General features: G+C 41.0%; 4 protein-coding genes across 4 annotated transcripts; 2 read left to right on the forward strand and 2 right to left on the reverse strand.

Annotated features, from left to right (window-relative positions):
- Positions 1-2,034: 2,034 nt before the first annotated feature.
- On the reverse strand, positions 2,035-4,330 carry LOC121060887 (scale keratin-like). The gene is made up of 2 exons (XM_040539069.1): positions 4,211-4,330; positions 2,035-2,880 (listed from the first exon to the last, which is right to left on the reverse strand). Exon 2 carries the CDS (start codon positions 2,861-2,863, stop codon positions 2,387-2,389), a length of 477 nt encoding a protein of 158 aa, XP_040395003.1. The 5' UTR covers positions 2,864-2,880; positions 4,211-4,330; the 3' UTR covers positions 2,035-2,386.
- Positions 4,331-6,670: 2,340 nt separating this feature from the next.
- LOC121060890 (scale keratin-like) lies at positions 6,671-8,844 on the forward strand. The gene is made up of 2 exons (XM_040539073.1): positions 6,671-6,793; positions 8,008-8,844. The coding sequence occupies exon 2, from the start codon at positions 8,025-8,027 to the stop codon at positions 8,481-8,483; it is 459 nt and encodes a 152-aa protein (XP_040395007.1). The 5' UTR covers positions 6,671-6,793; positions 8,008-8,024; the 3' UTR covers positions 8,484-8,844.
- Positions 8,845-10,285: 1,441 nt separating this feature from the next.
- Positions 10,286-11,975, reverse strand: LOC121060888 (scale keratin-like). Its single transcript, XM_040539071.1, has 2 exons — positions 11,838-11,975; positions 10,286-11,202 (listed from the first exon to the last, which is right to left on the reverse strand). The coding sequence occupies exon 2, from the start codon at positions 11,183-11,185 to the stop codon at positions 10,670-10,672; it is 516 nt and encodes a 171-aa protein (XP_040395005.1). The 5' UTR covers positions 11,186-11,202; positions 11,838-11,975; the 3' UTR covers positions 10,286-10,669.
- Positions 11,976-14,646: 2,671 nt separating this feature from the next.
- LOC121060889 (scale keratin) lies at positions 14,647-16,731 on the forward strand. The gene is made up of 2 exons (XM_040539072.1): positions 14,647-14,729; positions 15,831-16,731. The coding sequence occupies exon 2, from the start codon at positions 15,852-15,854 to the stop codon at positions 16,326-16,328; it is 477 nt and encodes a 158-aa protein (XP_040395006.1). The 5' UTR covers positions 14,647-14,729; positions 15,831-15,851; the 3' UTR covers positions 16,329-16,731.
- The last annotated feature ends 520 nt before the right edge of the window (positions 16,732-17,251 follow it).

Raw genomic sequence — 17,251 nt, forward strand, 5'->3', positions numbered from 1 at the left:
GCTATCAGCTCTCCACTAGCCCAGATCTTGGGTTATAACCTTCTAAGCAGAAACCGAAACCCCAGACTGCAGTCCTACAAACCACTCTGCACTCCTACACTTCAGTCACAGTCAGGTCGAACAGAGGACATGTCCTCTTAGTTTCTTGGTCTTCCAGCTGCCATATCAACTTAGTTTGTATTGAAGAAAGCCAGACATTAAAAGGACACAAGGAAAGCTTCCTTACTCAGTGCAAAAAGGGCCTCCTGGGTGTTAGGAGCCCAGTGAACCTTTAGGCAGTTCATTCACTGATGGACAGCATCAGGATTTTTGCACTAAATTTCAGACAACATGGAACTGACTTGTATCAGAGAAAAGGCTTAGGATAAGAGCAGCCATCTGTCTGGTGAAGCATGTGGCCTTATATATTCTTGTGTTTCCTCTAAACAATGATTCATTCTTACTTAAAATTTATTTTTCTTAGAAGGCTCATACAAATCTGAGGAACTACATTGATCTGACCAAGTAGATCTTGGCTGGGTAGCTGCAGTCAGGTGGGATGGATCTGGAACCAAGTCAGTGCTCCTGTGGATACAGGCTGCTGGGCCTTACCCATAACCATGAGCTCGAAGCTTTTTGTTGCAGGTGATTTGGGCTATGCTGCAATTAGATGCTGTCATGTTGTCAGCTGACCAGTCTGTGTCTGGCCCCAGTGCCAGGAGCTGCAATGAGCCGACTGCCCTGACCCAAGGGTAGTGATTCAGCCACCACTCGTTCTCATCACCTTGCCAGACTGGATGCTTAGTTCCTTCCTTCAGGACAGCATAGCGGGATCTTTGTCAGCACCTATCCTTAAGGGCTCCTCTTGTTAATGGGAACTTTGGTTATGGTGGTCTTTACCACAGCAGATTTTCTCACAGATTTTCAGGACTAGGCAAGTTGTACATCCCTTCTGGCTGTTGTTTTGGTGCTGGATACCATTATGGAAGCTGTGGGTCTTGCTAAAGCTGGAAAAGCTAGTCAATTTATCAGTGATGACTAGAAAATAAGAACAAACAAAAGGCAGATTCATACCTGGCTTTTTGGCTACTGGGTGCAGAGGAAGTGCAGTATACACTGTCTCTGTAAATGGAGAGTGGAGCTGGACATGCTCAGCAGCTCTTGCATTGCTTTCTTTATATTCTGTCTTCAGTTTCCAGTCAGATGTTCACTGAACACTCCTATGGTATGGTTAGCCATGCTTCTTATTGTAGTAAAATACGTAGCCTGAGATCTTTTGGCAGCTGAACCACAGAAAGAAAAACATCTTGCGTGATAACCATCTGCTTGATCAGGAGACTGTTACATGCCTTACTGATAACAAGAAAAGATAGACCACGTGTGGTGCAGAAGACAGAAAATGCATGGTACAGTATTTTTACTTGGTTTGAGGCTACCAATATAATATTTATATAAATTAAATTTATACTTTATATATATATTACTTAAACAGATCTAAAGAACTCCCAAACCAAGGAACTCAAACAGATATACTGAGAAATTATGCAAATGGTCCTTGTTGTGGTTTTGAAGTGTTGCATGCACACAAAATTACTGCCAAAAATTACTAGAGAGAGAAAATTTAACAGTATGGACACAGGCTGATCTGTGCAAGAGAGACACGGAATCTGAAATTCATTTGTCATCAACCACCGAGCTTCCATTAAGAGCCGTCGTGGTGAAATTGTACAACATTGGTTACAAGTCTGCAGTGCAATAACTAAGGGCTCAATCTTCAGAGTGTGAACATGTAGTTCAAAGTATTATATCACAGACTCATGAGTGGGGAATCTAATAAGGTAACATGCAAAGAAAGCTGTTTTTCATCTATGGCAAGTACATTGTGACCATGTTGTTGTAGTTCAGTGATGAAACAGGTCTAGCAAGGATGCCTTGTGAAGACTTTCACCATGTGCATGTTTGCACAATATTATTGCAGCTCCATGTACAACAGGCAGTTTTACTCAAAAAAGTTGGCAAACTCAGAATGGATGAAAACAGTAAACCACAACACACTTATTTTAAATGATGCAATGGAATTTTAATGAGAATTAAAAGAACAAACTTATCACAATATCAAGAATGTATATCCAAGATGTCAGAGTCAAATGCATTTTGAAAGACACCAAGTTACATGTCTCACTGCATTCAGACACCAGTATGATAACATAGAAGATAACAAGGAACTGAACCCATGAAGATATCAGAGAAGAATTCAAAGGAAAAAAGGAGAGGTTGGAGCCTGCAGAAGGCAAAGCACTGAACAGGATTTACAAGTGCTTGCACAAAGCTGACATTCCTCTACTTGCGGGCAAATATGCATTTTGTTTTTCACAGGTACTTTATTCAGTGGATTTTCTTGTTGTGTTTAGCAGGGCCCACAGCTTCCACGGCGGTATCTGTTGTACCGGTAGGTGTAAGGGCTGCAATAGCCAGAACCGAAGGATCTACCATAGCCAGACAGGCCCCTGTAACCCAGGGAGGAGCCTCCATAGCCAGACAAGCCCCCATAGCCCAGAGAGGAGCCCCCAAAGCCATACAGACCCCCATAGCCCAGGGAAGAGCCCCCAGAGCCATACAGACCCCCATAGCCCAGGGAAGAGCCCCCAAAGCCTAGGGAGCCCCCATAACCCCCAAAGACGGGTGCTCCGGAGGATCCCACAACTGAATCCTGGGGGAAGGAGCTGAGGATGGGGCCGGGGAAGGTGACGACAACAGGGGGTGGCTGGATCACAGTCGTTGAGTCAGGGCACTGCCGGAAACAGGGCTCATTGCAGCTGTCAGCGATGGGCTGGGGGCAGCTGATGCCACTGTTGTAGGTGGGGCACAGATCATAGCAGGACATCTTGTAGGGATGGAGGTCTGCAAAACACACTGATGAGTAAATTAAAGGTACAAATTCGATTGGAAAAAGAGTTTAAAATTTGGACATGTGGACTAGAATAGCGGCTTTACCTTTCAGATCTTGGCCGTACTTCCTTCTCTTCAGTACAATTTATGCAACAACTCTCCTTCTTGTAAAAATCAGCATTGCCCAGATTGCACACTGAAAAGTCACTTCTTTTATAGTCTCATTCCTAATTTCTTATGCCTGCTTTCCTATAAGAAGTAGTTCTTTGTTCTCCCCAACTCTTGATCACTTACAAGAATATTATCTAGCACCTACTCTGCAAATTACTTCCACTATATTTTGCAGTCACTCTTACATTGTCCATGTCTAAAAGGCTGTTTAATGCTTGTTTTATAATAGCAAAAACAAAGCAGAGTAACCTGAATACCAGTGAAGCTCATGTGGTAAATTAATGGGTAGCTGGAACAACAACTCTGGGATATTGACTTGTAACTTGCTTCCAAAAGCAATAGCTAAAATTGTTCTACCAGTATGCTGAGCCTCCTATAAACACAGATTAAAGAAGGCATTCCCTGCCCTGAAGTGCTTGCAAAGTAGTTTGAGAGTCACAGGGTAGGTAAAAAGATTATTTGCATGATTTTCCAGATGTGAAACTGGTACACGCAGCTACAGCTATGTCTCTACTGCAGATAAGTGTGTTGGGATCTGAGCACTTCAGAATGATTATGACCATAGGATCCGATCTAGTCTCCAAGAAAAAACATGGGAAGACTGGGACTCAGTACCTTCTATGAACATTTTTTTTTTTCATTTGAACTATATTGAACCATAGAACCATAGAAAATATTAGATTAGAAGATATTCCTGAAGGTCATCTAGTCCAACTCCTTGCTCAAAGTAAGGACAATGTGAAGGGCAAGTTAAGATTTCCTAGTTTCATCTCTACATTCTTCAGACAATATTTCTGTATCCCTTCTGGGTAAGCCTGTCCCCTCAAAATATACATACATATAAAATAGACACATATAAAAAATGTACATACAAATTCCTTAAAAAATTCCTAGTGACAAGAACAACTTTCTGCTGAAGTTTTGGACACTGCTTTGGTAGCTCAAGTTCGTATTAACAGGAAATGACCAATTTTGAAAATCCTAACTTTACCACTTTAAACCTGAATACATTGATGTCCGACACTAAATAAGAAAAATAAATTCACAGAGAAATAATCCAACATTATTAAGAATTTTAGTACATTTATGGATGATTCCATAAATATCGAATTAAAATAGTCTGGAAAAAGATACTTGGATTCTAGGAGAGGTCACATAGAATGATACTTACCCTCTTCACGGGGGAGAATAAAGCACGCAAAGTGGAATGAAGAGCCCTGGACTGGGAGAGTTTTTATACTGTTCCCTAGATGATGGGGATCACCTAAGGTACAATTTGTGCATATGCATAATTGGGGCAAACCCAAAACTAATATGACACGTAGGTCTTCAAAGTTTTGCTGACTGTTGGTTTGAACTCTCATGAAATATGATAAGTGCATTTCATCACAATAGTCTCTCTCATCTCAAATGATTAAATATCATATTAATTCCTGTTATCATTCCATTCACATCCTTGGTGGTACAACAGGAATAACACTAATGCTTTCCATAGCTTCTCCATTATTAATGGCAAAACATGGCTGCTCACTGTGCGGCTCATCAGCACTGTGGTCACCCAATGTGCACATATTTTTCCATTAGAAAGCTAGGTTATCTGGAAATAAAATGGAGTTAATTGGAGCAACTTTGGGGGTCATCATTTTTTATCATTTGCACTTTCAGCTTCTCAACATGAGCCCAATATGACACCCAAAAGAAAGCATTCTAGGGGTATGCCGCAATAGAGACAGAGAAATCCTTTACATGGATTAAGGCTGATCGTTGACAGAATTGGAACAACCTGAGAAAAATGTGCAACTGAAAATGACAAATCTACACTGATTTTATGGCTTATGAAATCATGTATTTTTTCTATAAATTTGTATTTCACTTTATACTTCTTTATTGAAGAAAACAATCATGAACTGTTTATAGCAAGGACACTAATGACCTTGAATTATGCATTTTAATGTGGTGTAATTTCATAATTGCTAGGCACCTAAATCCAGGTACATGTCATTAATTTAATTGTAAGAAAGCATTCTTAAACTATTAGTGGATAGTTTGCAGCATTTGAAAAGACTTGTTCCCTGGAAGCCTAAAAATATTGTCCAGAAAAAGTTCTAACCACTTCAAAGGCTGAGAAACCCACCTCATAATTTATGGTAATCTATGGCATAGAATCTGCAGTATTAAAATAACACATCTGTAAACAAGGGAAAAAACAGCCTTTATTTTGCACGATATGTTCCAGGTTCATAATTGTTCTCTATTTGGAGAAACTGCCAGCTCAGCCTTGTTCTGGAGTTGTGGCTTACAGTGTATTACAGGTCATGGATTCCTGAGAATCAGTCAATAATTCAAAGCACTTCTGTCACATTTCATTTATTTCACCTGTGGATCCATTTGTACTGAAAAAGCTTATGTTTCCTTGGGCCTATTAAATATTCTCAAAAACTGTCTTTGTGATAACAATATCAAACCAACAATACCTGGAAAAAATCTCTTTGACTTTGCCAATCCCCTTGTAGCTTTAGTTAAATTCAGAAACTCATTCCATATTTTTCTTGAAACAGAAACAGAAACAGAAAAAAAAAAAAGGAAAAAGAAAAGCAAAAAGAGAAAGAAAAAGAGAAAGAAGAGAAAGAGAAAGAAAAAGAAAAAGAAAAAGAAAAAGAAAAAGAAAAAGAAAAAAAAAGAAAAAAAAGAAAGAAAAAGAAAAAGAAAGAAAAAGAAAAAGAAAAAGAAAAAGAAAAAGAAAAAGAAAAAGAAGAAGAAAAAGAAAAAGAAAAAGAAAAAGAAAAAGAAAAAAAAGAAAGAAAAAGAAAGAGAAAGAGAAAAAGAAAAAGAAAAAGAAAAAGAAAAAGAAAAAGAAAAAGAAAAAGAAAAAGAAAAAGAAAAAGAAAAAGAAAAAGAAAAAAAGAAAAAGAAAAAGAAAAAGAAAAAGATTTCCTTCCTATCTGCTTTGTGAAATTGTGCAAACTTCTCCCCACACATTTTTGACAGAGAATCCAGCTGAGTGACTGATGGAAGGAGAAACGCATTCAGTTGGTATCTGTATGAAAAGAGCTCCCAGCACTCCAAAACTCAGGATTTGGCAGTTTTTCTGCTCACATTGCAATTTCCACACAAGCCCTATCTAGAACACTAGACTGAAGCAAACCTTGCAGGTGCCTGGAATTGCTGCCGCTCTTCAGAGCTGAATTGTCCCCTTTTTGGCCGCTACTGCCCCCCACGGGTGCTGAGGTCCCCACCTGTGGGTGGGGAAGCTCAGCATGCGGAAACCACCTCCAGCCTTTCTACACATTGAATTGACAGTCTTTAACTTCTGTTCTGGCAGGCTGTAATGTGAATTAGATGTACTTAAACAAAAATCCTGTCCACGACAGCAGTTTGTTGTCCTGATAAATCCTTGAGACACTCTCCAGGCATTAAGTTAATACAAGAGGAGCCAGCTTAATAATTTCTGTTGTAATTTCAAAGAAGTGACTGGAATAATGCCAGATATTAATTTTCCACAACAAGTCACAAGATGAAAGAATTCTCTGTCATCTAATGTAATGTTTAGGCCCTTTTACAAGAGAATTTTGAAAGGTCTTATAAACTGCAATGATGAGCAAAGCAATGTCATCGTTTTGATGGGTTACACGTGTTTGACAATGGGGCGGGCAACCAGTGCTGATCTTGTACCTCCAGCTGCTCAGATAGAATATAAAAGCTCTTCTCTCTCATAGCTCTTCCAAACATTTCCCTTGACTTCTTGGTGACTCAGGTAAGGCTGTTTCTTCTTTATTGCTATCAGTGTATCTTTTTATTGCTGGTTTTAACTTCAGCTGATGTCCACCATCCATATTGTCAAGTGTATCAGCACTGCATTGGGATAGAGATCCTAATGTCAGCCCTGAGCTTGTAGATACACTTCCTTGGTGCGTGAGGCATTGCAGAGGTACTAGCTCGATGTCAGAAACACTGGGACATGCACAGCACTACCCTGACTGCAGTGCATTTACCCTATTGCAAAGTTTGTATGTTGCGAGGTTCAGCATGTAATATGGGAATTACCACTGCAGACATCCGTCCAACTTGAGATCAACAAGCTATGCATCTGAGGAAGCTTTGTGTGTTGTCCTGGTACAGCAAAGCTTCTGTCTGTCCATTTGTCTTTCCTTTACCTTCTCACTTCCATGTTCTCCCTCAAAGCCCTGCTAGGGTCTTGCAGGACACAGTGGGCAGAGAAGAGTAAAAATGTAACTCGAGAAAATATCTGAATTTATAGGAGAAAATGTAGACTGAATTCTGGGGTTTACAGAGGAGTTCCTTTTTGTCCTGGGACTAGTAATTTCAGAAGAGTATTTTCAAAGACATTAGGGCCCACACTGTTGATTTTTATAATGAAATCTTATGGCTTGTATCAGTGCAGTGGCTGCCTAGGTGGAAATTGAGATGATAATGCTACCATCTGTCCTTTATTGTCAGGTCAAATAGCTTTGTAAGCAATCCAAGCAGGGAAAACCCCATAATCTGTGTTCCAACAACTCTCAGCAAAATTGGAATGAGTGAGAAGAAAAAGCTACTGTAATTAAATTATATATAATAACCACATCTCATGTGGACCTGATGAACCCAAATCCGGGTTTTCCTACTGACTCATCAAATGACGTGGAACAAAGTAACTTTGCTTCTCATTCTCAGTTCCATGTGTGGACATACATCTAAGTTCTCTGCTGGATCGTCACGAGGGATGATAGTTTCAGAGCTAGACAAAGTTTCCCATGTACTTTTCTAGATGTGGACGCTGTTTTTACAGAATTTTCAAAATTCTTTTTCAGAAAAAGGGGATTATGAAATAGAGCAAGCTTACAACTGGGAAATCAAGCTATTTATTCAAACTCCTATACTCATTAGCTAAATGCAAATTTCTGTAACTATTTTTCTTTTCAAGTCTTTGTCTTCCACTTAGTCTCATTATCAGTGTGTGTTTTGCAGACCTCCATCCCTACAAGATGTCCTGCTATGATCTGTGCCCCACCTACAACAGTGGCATCAGCTGCCCCCAGCCCATCGCTGACAGCTGCAATGAGCCCTGTTTCCGGCAGTGCCCTGACTCAACGACCGTGATCCAGCCACCCCCTGTTGTCGTCACCTTCCCCGGCCCCATCCTCAGCTCCTTCCCACAGGATTCAGTTGTGGGATCCTCCGGAGCACCCGTCTTTGGGGGTTATGGGGGCTCTTCCCTGGGCTATAGGGGTCTGTATGGCTCTGGGGGCTCTTCCCTGGGCTATGGGGGTCTGTATGGCTATGGAGGATCCTCCCTGGGCTATGGGGGCTTGTCTGGCTATGGAGGCTCCTCCCTGGGTTACAGGGGCCTGTCTGGCTATGGTAGATCCTTCGGTTCTGGCTATTGCAGCCCTTACACCTACCGGTACAACAGATACCGCCGTGGAAGCTGCGGGCCCTGTTAAATCACGCAGAAATATCCCATGTGAAGAACAACTAGCAACTCAGAGATAAAATTTTGATCCACAGCAGTGGTCTCAAAAGAGATGTTGTGAAGTCATGATCAACGCAACCTGCTGCAGTGGAGCTGGGAGCGCACAGCACATCTTTAATTTCTTCACCTCTATTCATGGTCTCCTTATTTCTTCCATCTATGTCTATAGTTGATGGGGTAAAATATGTAATTTCTACTCCTATGAAATTGCACTTTGGTGTCTAACTGAAGAATAATTATGGATGGGCCTGTCTGCACTCTAATGTTTATGCTTGGTATTGTGTAATGCTTTTCTGTGAAAGTTTTTCTCATTAAAGTGATTCTTCTCTGCATCAAAGAAATCAACTTTTGGTTTTAATTTCTGCTGGTATGGATAAAAGTTTTTCCCTCTAGACAGGGAAAGCTTTCTGAAGAGAGAATCTCAAATCTTTACACTGTATAAGCTTGAGAAGTACAGCTGAAGTGATGCAGCCATTAGTGAAGATAATCATCCTTTGCTGCATGGAGTGCACATATTTGAAAAAAGAAATCCTCCCTCCCCAGCTGGCCTGGGTTACAATGACAACAGAATGTTTAGAAAATAGCTACACTAAACCTCCCTCCCCTAATAAGCCACTGCATGATCTTCCCTAATTATAGTAGCAGCAGAGCCAGGGGTTTGGCTGAGCAGGATTTGAAGCAGATTATGGGAGAAATGGGTCACATCTGAGGCCCTCAGGTGCGAAGCATGCGTCTGGGTGGGAAGGAATTTAGGGAGGTGGGAAGAGACTAATGTAGATTATTGACATGGGGCTGCTGAGATGGGTGAAGATAGGAGGAACTGCACCAAGAAGAGCCCCTCCATGTGGGCTCTCTGAGGGACATCTTGGATGAGAAATATCAAAGGGAAGGGTAGAAGGTCAGGAGAAGCTGGAAGTCAGAGTTGTAGAATAAGTGGGCTGAAAATATGGGTTTCTGTTGAAAGGAGCTCCCATATAGGAGGAACAGAGAAATACAGTGCTGAGGATGCATATATGGGGTTATGATCTTTTTCTGCTGTTCTTGCTAGCAAAGATGAATTAGTTGTTGGTGTGGCTCTATGGAGAAACAGTTGTGTCCTCCTGCCCCCCCGCCCCCCCCCAAAAAACAAACAAACAAACAAAAAAAACACCTCTGACATCTTAGATTTCCTGAGCATGTAAAAAGACCATTAGCCACGCTTAAGGCTTAAAAGTTTCATTGCGCTGCCTGGAAAACATTCTTTAAGGGTTTGACAGAAAGTTAGCTCAATTTACTGCAACATCTGTCCTGATGACAGAGTTTGAGTGGTTGAGTGAGCACCTGAAGTTCAAGGAGATAAATCAAAGACCTGTCTGGAAGAAATTATTAGAGAATTCTAATATCTTTAAGAAAACATTTAAATTCAATAATCTATGATTTCATTTCTCTAACACTGCTATTCTGTATTAGTGGGTGTACTACCTTAATCTTTCTGGGAGGCTATATTCTTAAAAAATGTTAGTTTGTATTTGAAAAATGGAGAGACTACGACAATTCTTCCTGTACTTCTTTCAGTCCCTGACTATTGCAGGGGGGTTGGAATTAGATGATCTTTAACATCCCTTCTATCCCAAAGCATTCTATGATTCTGTGCTCAGTGTTTGCACACTGCTCTTGTACACTTGAAATCCTTAATTTTCTTACTTTCAGGATGTGAACAGGCTGTACAGCTGTTACAGGCTTTTCATCAGCCAAATAATTACAGTAAAAACATGAGAAAAGAACACCAGAATGTGGCAATTTTGATGCAACAAACTTTTAATTAAAGTGAGAAAAAGAATACATTTCCAGAGTTTCCAAGAGGTATGAAACTGGTCTGCAGCCAGGGATACGTCCACATGATTGGTTTTCCTTCCCATGTCTTAGCTGATGTGAAAAAACAGGAACCATTATCTCCAAGTTTTTGTTACATGTTTATCCTGGGCAATATGGAAACGGAAGGGAGAAGCACTGGATCAGAAAATGAAAACAGAATTAAGGGGGAGAAATGCAATCGGGGCTGAAGGAGCACATCTCCATGTTCTTAACCCAGAGTAGTGAAAGCTTGGAGGTCTTCAGTTGCGACCCCGTTGCATGGTGTCTGTTGGTTCTCACATGAAGGGAACATTACTGCATGATTTAGCAGGGCCCGCAGCTTCCACGGCGGTATCTGTTGTACCGGTAAGTGTAAGGGCTGCAATAGCCAGAACCGAAGGATCTACCATAGCCAGACAGGCCCCTGTAACCCAGGGAGGAGCCTCCATAGCCAGACAAGCCCCCATAGCCCAGAGAGGAGCCCCCAAAGCCATACAGACCCCCATAGCCCAGAGAGGAGCCCCCAAAGCCATACAGACCCCCATAGCCCAGGGAAGAGCCCCCAGAGCCATACAGACCCCTATAGCCCAGGGAAGAGCCCCCAAAGCCTAGGGAGCCCCCATAACCCCCAAAGACGGGTGCTCCGGAGGATCCCACAACTGAATCCTGGGGGAAGGAGCTGAGGATGGGGCCAGGGAAGGTGACAGCAACTGGGGGTGGCTGGATCACGGCCACGGAGTCAGGGCACTGCCGGAAACAGGGCTCATTGCAGCTGTCAGCAATGGGCTGGGGACGGCTGACACCACTGTTGTAGGTGGGACACAGGTCGTAGCAAGACATCTTGTAGGGTTGGAGATCTGCAAAACATGGACATTTATGTTAACATTAGAGAAATATCAAACATTAGATTATGATGAAGCAGTCCAACAGGGCATCAGTAATACATCTGAGAAATAAACATCTTCTATTACTATTCTTTTTTAGCATTGTAATTTGGAGTCTGGTCTTAACTTTAAGATAGTAAAGTGATGTACTTTTCAATTGTGATTTATTTTTTTTATTTGCAGGTAAGCTAATTTCAGTAGTATAGCATTACTACTAGTTGATATTTTCTTCCTAAGTTGGATCTTTAATGCTACTAACTCAGCAGAATTCTGTTGAACGCAGCCAGAATTATGGCAATGTGTAAGAACTATTTTTTTTGCGTCCTAAAATACTATTATGGAGTCATAGATAGTCAAGGAAATCTTTTCAGCTGTAAGATGCTAGAGGTTTGCAATTAAAAACTGCTTAAAATACCCCAATGTCCTTTTCTGGAACCTGGCTTCAGCAGGGCCCCGTAATGAATGAAAAAATAAACATTATTTTCAGAAGCAAACAATTTACAGATCACTGACAGCCTGGCAGTCCTGAAGAGGACTTGGTTCTAAGTTACAACTAGGATTTTCTGACAACAAATTAATTTTTGCAGTTTGAGAGAAATCAGACTTACCCAATTCACGAAGGCGAGCAAAGTGAGAGAAGTGGATAGAAGGACCTAGTGGAGAGAGCTTTTATACAGTTTCTTCAATTGCCTGGGGGATATTAGGCATCCCGTGCTTGAGTTCATAATTAGGTACCAACCCAAAATTGTAGGACACGTAGTTTCTCTAAGTGCTGAAATTGTTTTTGCTTTTTGTTTGTGCATTGCAGGCACTTCAAACCCACACATAGCGTGACATGTACACTCCACCGCAGGCCTCACCATTATCTCTGGGAATTATTTTTTATTATTCCATTGCTCTTTAGGGGAGGAAGTGAGCTGACTCGGCTTATTTAAGAGTCCTGCATTATTAAGATGACAGGAGTACAGTAATTTCTTTTGTACGGTTACAGGTCTTTTAGTGTAATCAATTCAGGTGACAGTACACCTGGAGACAAAATGAAATTTCTTTTAGGAGCTCACATAAAGACTAGAGACTTTCTGCAAGCTTAGCACTTCTATCTCCAAATATGCATTACAAGGCAAACGCGGTCAGGAACAGGAATATCTTTTAGTGACTTTTGGAGGATTTTCTACTCGTTGTCTGTCTTTCCTGGGAACAGAGAAATATTTTAGCTGGCAATATCAAGTCTCTCTGGAAACTATTTTTTTTTCTGATTTTTTTTTTCTTGGAGCTTCATTTTCCTTTATATTATTACATTTTCTTCTTCCATTGCTATTTGTAAGGGATACATATCTAGGAATACAGGAGTACAAGAACCAAGTAAATCAGTTGTTAAGGTGTAAATACTGAAAGGAAGTCTAGTGCTGATACAATATGAAGACAGAGACTATTGTTCCATGGGCCTTTTTTTTGGTGTCATTAAAAGTTCAGTTAATATATGCAGATTTCTTCTTGTGTACCGATGTATACTGCAATAAAAAGGAAGCTAGAGGTTTGTTTGTTTGTTTTAAGAGAATCAAGTAAAGGAAGTTCCAAAAAGTGTTATAACCATGAACTGATTACATGAAAGACCCAAGTGACCTTAACTTACTTATTTTAATGTGATATTTTAATGTGACAATCTCTCATAATAGGGGGTGTAAGCATCTAGGCATACTTTTTATATAATTATGACGCAGTAAATACAAGCCAGTAATGGCTGTTTGTAAGGTATTAGAAAATCCCTTGGAATGTCCTCATGAATCTTTGAGACATTTTTATTCAGTATTACAGTTCAGGAAATCTCCTTATGCATCTCCAGTGTTGGAAAAGCTCACAATTTAGAAATAATATGTGATATGAAGATAACTATGTTGATAATTACAGTGATTATGATAACCATCATAATGATATGGTATTAAAATAATGCCATAAAGAAAGAAACCTCAGCAAAAGCCAGCCTTTGCTTTTCCCAGTGGATTCCCAGCTCATAATTGCTCTCTACTGAGAGATGCTGTCAATCACAGTTTTTGCTGCAAGACCAGCTGTAGACCAGGATCGAGGACTCCTGAGGAGCAAGCTAAGAATTAAAGGAATTTCAGGAAAATGTACCCTTTCAAACTTGTGGATCAAATTGAGCTGAAACTTTTGAGTATCCCACAGTACTCATTTCAGATATTCACTGGAAATCTGTCCATTTAAGTGTCGCTTCAATGATACTTTAGACACTGATACCTAAAAGGTTGTGTTATTTCCTGTTTGAAATACAAGTGAAATAAGAGCAGCAGAATGTCCTTTAACAACAGTGAACAGTCTTTGATTTACACAGAAGGTCTCAGCAGTTTTGAACAGCCAAAGAAAACCTGTTCATTGTCACTGCAGATATGCCAGAAGGACAGAGGTAAAACGGAGAAGAGGAGCAGACAGGACACCAGGATTCACGTACTCTGGGATGAATCCACTGAATTGTTAATGCTATAGGTCTGTGGCTTAGGCAGCCTGTAACTCTGAAATCTCACTTCAAAGCTCTCCTCTTCACTTTAAAAAAAAAAAAAAAAAAAAAAAAAAAAAAAAAAAAAGCTTCAAAGGCTTCATTTCTAAATATTTACATTTGGGTTTTCTACTATATATCTCCTACAAAAACACATAGTTATTGCTTTGTCACAAATTCAGATGTTAATTCAATGTGCATTTTGAGGATTATTATTTTAAGCTCTCCATCCTTAAAAATATAAATATCTCTCCCTTCAGAACCAAATTCAGCTTTAAGTTCAAGTCCGAAGGTCAGGTAAAATGTAAAGACTGTTTAGGACCTCTGCCACTAGGTGTTCAGGGATGCTTGCGATATAGCTTGATTCAAAGGGTGTAGAGAAGCCTCCATGGATTGCAATGTGAACCATATCACATCTCAGAAAAAAACACCAAGCACACAGAAAATATTGCCTGCCTTCCTGATGATTTAGTTATATTATTAAATAATTTATTTTCTCCTTATGAAGAAAGAAACCTTGTGTAAGGTATTTGATAGAAACAACTCACAGCAGGTTATTTCTGATATATCATCATCATATGAGAGAGCAAAAGAAGAATTAACTATGTATAAGCAGCTTAATACATGGTGCAACTCCAAAGAGGATAGAAAACTAATATTAATTTCACAAATCATATTTTACGATGAAAGATGTATTAATTTCACCCATCACTGTTTCAAATGAAAGACCGAAAAAAAAAGAAAGAAAAGTTTGATGTAATGGTTGTGTTATGTTACATGATAATTGGAATCAAGTAATAAACAAAAACAAAGCAAAAGAATTTCATCACTTTGTGGAGGTATCAATACAAAAAAATGTTGTGTCAGCTAATTGCCTCCACATTCACAAAACCTGCCTCTCATCCCTCAGGCAGTCTGCAGTGTATAAAAGCACTCTCCACTCAGGGTTCTTCCAACCTCAGCTCTTCATTCGTTCTCAGTGAATTTGGTAAGTCTGAATCTGCTCTTTACAACTATTATACCTCTTTGCTGTACAATTTAATCGTGGATGGTCTCTTCAATTAGTACTAGTAGATAAAATTTTAGATGAAAAGATAAAGTTTACAAAAATTATTCACAGGGCTATGGATAGGTGTTTTCCACATTCAGGGCGGGCATTTAATTTCAAAGTCAACCAAAAGTTTCTTGAAATGGCATAAAAAGATCATTATCAGTTTACTTCCAAGAGCTGAAGAATTGATGTGACTAGTTAAATACACATTCCTCTTTTCTGTTTGTTTATATGTGTTTCTGGAAATAAAAATTTGAAAAAGCTTAAATCTTCATGGCTAATGGGAATGTTTTCAGCTTAGAAGCAGAACTTCCATTATGTACAGTTTATTATAGATCATTCAAGTTGCTTTTACATTAATTCAAGATAAACTGGCATGAAAGCGATCAGAAATCAGGCACTGAGTTAGACAGAGGAAGACACAGAAAGGAAATGAGAGATGTTGAAAATGTGCTGTTACAGATTGATTTAACAAAGAGAAAGATGGGGGTCATGGAGAGAATTTAAGGATTGGCAGATGAACAGATGTTTCTTGGTGTTAAAGAGGACAAGTCATTGAGGGTGAGATTGGCAAAAGAGCTCAGAGCTCAGTATTAAAACAGTGTTGCTAAACTAGTCATAAATCTCAGTGCCCTGTTTCAATGTTTGGAAACTGGAGACAATAATGTTTGCAATTCCCTTGTAATGGTCTCATCAAACAAGTTACTGAGCAAATATGAATAGGCAATGATTTATAATCCCTGTTTCCACAAGGCTCAGCACCAAGGAGATCAGTGGGTAAGATGAGCCAGAGTCATGAAATCATGCATAACACGAAACCCCATTCTTGGGGAGTCCAATTCCTTGCTGATCCAATGACTCACCAAAGCATCTCAGCAAATAATTTTCCTACTGCTTCAATTTTCAATTCTAATATACATGGGTAAATTGGTGTATCTCAAAGCACTTTTGTCCATGCAAAGGCAGAGAAATCTGTAGTGCTTTTAGGTCTGCAAAAAATGCATTGTGCTTACTAAAATCAATATTTGTATCTTGAAGGTTGAGCTCCATCCCTACAAGATGTCTTGCTACGACCTGTGTCCCACCTACAACAGTGGCATCAGCCGTCCCCAGCCCATCGCTGACAGTGGGAACGAGCCCTGTTTCCGGCAGTGCCCTGACTCCGTGGCCGTGATCCAGCCACCCCCAGTTGCTGTCACCTTCCCTGGCCCCATCCTCAGCTCCTTCCCCCAGGATTCAGTTGTGGGATCCTCCGGAGCACCCGTCTTTGGGGGTTATGGGGGCTCCCTAGGCTTTGGGGGCTCTTCCCTGGGCTATGGGGGTCTGTATGGCTCTGGGGGCTCTTCCCTGGGCTATGGGGGTCTGTATGGCTTTGGGGGCTCCTCTCTGGGCTATGGGGGCTTGTCTGGCTATGGAGGCTCCTCCCTGGGTTACAGGGGCCTGTCTGGCTATGGTAGATCCTTCGGTTCTGGCTATTGCAGCCCTTACACCTACCGGTACAACAGATACCGCCGTGGAAGCTGCGGGCCCTGCTAAATCATGCAGTAATGTTCCCTGCTTGATAGAGAACCGGGAAATGAGTGATATGACCTCGATCCTCAACTGGGCTCCTGAGTAAGGGGCAGAACATCAAAACTTTCCGCTTAATGCAGTGGAGTCAGAATAGCTCCATAAATGACCTTCTTCTTTTCTCTTTTCATTTCCTTTTCTATCACGTGTTTCATATCCTCCTGTTTGCCCCTACTAGTGGCCAACTCTGTGACTCCAGTGCTGCCCCCCAGGGCCCTTTCTTGGCCCTGTGCCGGCCACTGCCTGGGAGAAGCCTGAAGGAAGAACGCCTCTCTGGAAGCCCCAGGCACCAGCTGTCTGCCTGGGCCTTGCTCGCGTCTCTGTGCTTGTGTCCTTTCCTGCCTTGACAATAAAGCAAGCCTGCATCCAATGCCTGCCTCTCCGCCTTTCCTTTCCAGGCCCCGCGGGGGCTCCAGGGCTCCCTCCCCCTGCACATGGCTCCTTCGGTCTCCCAGCCCCCCGAAGAGCCGTGGCGCCCTGGCAAAAGGCCCAGGCAGCCCTGGCTCCCACACTGAGGGCTACAGCCCTGGGGAAAGCCCGTGACCCTGGCACCTCTGCCTCAGATGGTCCTACTGCAAAGGAAGCTCTCTGCGCAGTCTTTCTTTGCCACTGAGATGAAATTATCATCTTGCATCTCCCCTACACTAATTATTCTAGCTGTCAGACTTCCAGTGGTTAGTAAAACGTTTAAAGTTGTTAGAGTTTAGTGATGGCATTCCTTTTATTTTTACCTCCTCTTAAATGAGTTACTAGAAATCTTCTCACTGTGTTCTCATACAAAGTAAAACCCTGGCCTGAAGTTCTGTCAGGTTGTATTCAGAAAAGGAACAATAGAAGGAAGATAAAAAATGGGATACAATTATTAAGATAAGTATCTGATGAGCAATGAT

The sequence above is a fragment of the Cygnus olor genome, chromosome 28 (assembly GCF_009769625.2).
Source record: "Cygnus olor isolate bCygOlo1 chromosome 28, bCygOlo1.pri.v2, whole genome shotgun sequence".
Lineage (NCBI taxonomy): Eukaryota > Metazoa > Chordata > Aves > Anseriformes > Anatidae > Cygnus > Cygnus olor.

What these genes read in the sequence shown, in the direction of transcription:
- LOC121060887 (XM_040539069.1), bottom strand. Translation starts at nt 2,863, where the DNA reads ATGTCCTGCTATGATCTGTGCCCCACCTACAACAGTGGCATCAGCTGC.
- LOC121060889 (XM_040539072.1), top strand. Translation starts at nt 15,852, where the DNA reads ATGTCTTGCTACGACCTGTGTCCCACCTACAACAGTGGCATCAGCCGT.
- LOC121060888 (XM_040539071.1), bottom strand. Translation starts at nt 11,185, where the DNA reads ATGTCTTGCTACGACCTGTGTCCCACCTACAACAGTGGTGTCAGCCGT.
- LOC121060890 (XM_040539073.1), top strand. Translation starts at nt 8,025, where the DNA reads ATGTCCTGCTATGATCTGTGCCCCACCTACAACAGTGGCATCAGCTGC.